Genomic DNA, 3,572 nt, shown 5'->3' with positions numbered 1-3,572 from the left:
GTAGGGAAAAAAAAAATCAGTCCTCAACACCTTCGTATATACTGAACAACCGGGGGAAGTTGTTTTTCCATTTAGTTATTAAAAATGTCCCATTGTCTATTGAAATGACATCTAAGGTATTAAATGATGAAGGTTTTGTATTTACTCTCCTAACACACTGATGAACATTATGTGCAAAATAGGATTTACAAAATGAAAAAAACAAAGACTGCCTGAATAGGAAACTTGCAGGGTGCCAGGGGCTGGCAAAGCTGCAGCCACTTGCCTGAAATCAGTCAGCTGCAGTTGTTCTCCCAGAAACATGCGTTCATTAGTTTTTGGAATTTTCATCTGGGTTTCCTTCTCCTGACTGCAGCACTACAACTGTGACTGATTGATTACTTCACACTTTGAGAGCCATGCAGGTACAGGAGTAGGAATCACAAAACTAGCTGAATGGGAAAAGCAGTGCTGGCGAAGAGGCTGCTGCACAGGAGAAGGTGGGTCAGCGAGAAGTTCTGCTATTCAGAGTAAGCCTGAGCTTGAATGTCACTTTTCAGGCTTGTCTAGAGCTTCCACATGAGTTCTTACACAGAGCAGCACTTTTTTCTAGGCCAGCCAAACACTGAATTATTTACAGTGCTGGCTTGAATCTCAAGTTTTATGCCAATTTAAAAGCAAATGCTTTGAACTTGCTGACCAGTGCTAGTTGAGAGGTGTTTGTGGTTCCCTAACAATGTATTTTCAGGGTTTGGAGACTTGTTCCAGTCTTTCTTTGTACAGCCTCTTAATGGTTGACTACAGGGTGTGGTTAAAGGCTTCATGTTCAGTGATTTCTTTGTAGATTAATAAATGAGAAAGAAACCTTCAAAAAATTCTGCTTTAGCTCATTCCCATTTGTCCTTTCTTGATTTTAGAAGCAACTTAGATCTTTTCTAGAACAGAATCCTGGATAGGAATAAAAAAGATAACCCTGTCATTAAAAAAAAAAAAGACTACCGTGATATTTTATTGAAGTTTCATGCTGTGCATAAACATACAAGTGATTAAAAACCCAAAAGTCATGCATGTTTCCTACTCTATTTGACCACTTTGCAGTAAGTTAGAACAGTCACTAGAACCACACTTAAGACAAATGCCATCATAAGCAACTTCAAGAGAGTATTTCAGCTGAACTTCAGAACGAGAACCAAAAGCAATGTCACGCACCTCTACAGTATTAAGAAGTTTCAGTGTAAGTTAGAGGTTAAGAGAAAATAACTCAAATTGTGCTGGACAATGGTAAAAAACTATGCACCAACCACCACTGCTTGAGCTGAAGTAAACCATCATTTCATAGAAAAAAATTTGCAACGTATCAGATAACCCTTGTGCTATAGGATACAGCTGATCCAAGTAGTTTTTCACATTGTTTTACCCGGGAGGATTCTAAGGTCAGAAGACATTGAGCAGCACAAAGTTGAAAAGTGGAACGCGGCTGCTGATGTCAAATTACACAAGAATTTCTACCAGAAGAGTATTCCCTCTCTTCAATTTCACTTCTGAAGAATTAAAAAAAAAAAATCCTATTGCAAGTGCAGGCTAGAAGGTTGCAGGAGGAGGCATGAGAAAGGCCCCCTGTCACTGATACGGTAATCTCTTACAGAGATGTCTAACACATTTGAAAAACCTTCTTTCCAGACCTTCTGAAGTCTCACCAGTAGAAAGCCTTTTGCTGTTTGTAGAAGGTTGCTGGGTCTCAGTGTCACCTTCCTGTCCCAGGCAGGGGAGATTCATTGACTGTTCGGAGCAGCGAGGCCTGCGTACAAGCAACCCTCTCCTTCTGTATATATTCACTTGCTGGCTGATATGAAGTGTTCCAGGAGCTTAAATTGTTCAGTCTGAGTAAGCGTTATCGTTGCTGTGTTATGACGTCCTGTCTTCATTGAGACCCCAAAAAAGCAGTTGCCCAGGAGGGGAGGTACAGAAGGCCCATGGCAGTATCACCTATAAGCACAGCACAACGGGTAGAGGCTGGACTTGTGCAGTAATCCAGGTTCTATGTAGGCACCTAATGAAATATTTTCAGGAATGCAGCACTCAAATGTTTCCAGAGAACTTCACTAATGCAAATGGCGAACCCCAGTGAAGGTCTTGCCGCGTCACTTGGGCACGCTGCTGTCCATCACAGGTCCTTAGCTAAGCCTTAGAACAAACAGGCCGGGTAGGGAGGAAGCAGACGAGCTTGATCCTCAGCTATTTCAGACGTACAATTTAATTTATTGCTGAAGTTGTTCCAGTATAAGCTTCTTTATTCGGGTCTGACCAAGCCGTTGTTGGTACAACACACACAGGGAAAGCTCCCTACGGCAGAAGGTTAACTCCAGCCTGCCATGTCTGATCTTAATATAAGATGTCAAGCCATCACCATCCGAGACTGAACCTCATCTTTGAAAGGCTGAGCAAAGTTACACCCAATGGTTGAGAGAGAAGCGTACAGGCTCAGGTTAGCGACCGACATTGCTCCCGTGATTCCAGGAACGCGTACGAGAAACGAACTGACTAGCAGGTGAACACTTGTCTCTACAAAACAGCAATCTCTACGCTTTGTGCTTCAGCAGTGTAATCCAGAAAGACTAAAAGCTTGTGACGAAGTATAAAAAAAGTTAGGAAAGTTTAAAAATTCATTATCGGCATTTAAAAACCCCAGACCTCGTACCTTGCCTAAGAAGATGTCAGTGTTTAAGAATACACTTGCATATTACCAAACAGCTTTCAGCAACATGCACAACGTAACAATACAGGTGGCAGTAAAACATCCAGTGCTGGTTTAATACTACCAGAAATGCTGGGAAACAGTACAAATTAGTTACAAAACAGTAATACTGACAGTTTTGCATATCTATTAAGTTGAGCGAGGTAACGTTGATACTTTAAAAACTCACACCGCTTCTGCACTGCTTGGTTCTTATTGCTGAATTAAGTATTAATACTGAATTTTTTAACTGCACTGCACCCCAGCAGAACACTAAGAGTGTGATTTCTTAGTTATGCCAATGCTTCTACCCAGCCCCAATTCAATTAATACTTGAACTGGGAAATTATATTTGAAGAAACTCTCACACCACTGGAGTCACCTGCTAGATGATGGAGGAGGAAAAAAAAAATCTCATATCGTGGCAAACACTGTAAGTTCTCTTCACCGATGCTTCTTCTATAAGTTGAAAAAAAATAAATACTGCCACCAAAAAAAAAAATTTCCCCCTTTCTATTTTCTAGGTAAAACTTCACTGTAAGAGTCCACAGGTTAATAAATAGTCCCATTCCTTTTTCCTTCCAATGGAGTGCAGGTAAAGTGCAGCGGGAAGCACCAGGGAGCCCTCTGTCCGGCGCATGGCTTTGTTAGATGCGGAGCTGGTAGCCTACCTCGTTCAGCGTAGCCAGGTCCCCTTTCTTGTCCACCACTGCAGGCCTGCAAGCAAAGGAGGGAAGAGGGTGCTGCTCACCAGCCATCCCACGCTGCCATGCAGGGATGGAGGGAGCAGTGGTCAAATCAGGAACAGTTTACTTCAAAAGAGGCCCAACTAGATTTGAGTTCTCCTCATAAGCATGAT

General features: G+C 42.0%; 1 protein-coding gene across 1 annotated transcript in view; it reads right to left on the bottom strand.

The window, feature by feature from the left end:
• Positions 1-3,360: 3,360 nt before the first annotated feature.
• The window catches only part of VASH2 (vasohibin 2), a 24,955-nt gene continuing 24,743 nt past the window's right edge, over positions 3,361-3,572 (bottom strand). The window contains exon 7 of the mRNA XM_010134503.1: positions 3,361-3,430. Within this exon, the coding sequence (XP_010132805.1) occupies positions 3,361-3,430 (70 nt within the window). The remainder of the gene's footprint in view (positions 3,431-3,572) is intronic.

The sequence above is a fragment of the Buceros rhinoceros genome, unplaced genomic scaffold (genome assembly GCF_000710305.1).
Source record: "Buceros rhinoceros silvestris isolate BGI_N320 unplaced genomic scaffold, ASM71030v1 scaffold6454, whole genome shotgun sequence".
NCBI lineage: Eukaryota > Metazoa > Chordata > Aves > Bucerotiformes > Bucerotidae > Buceros > Buceros rhinoceros.
This window is presented reverse-complemented; position numbering and strand designations above follow the sequence as displayed.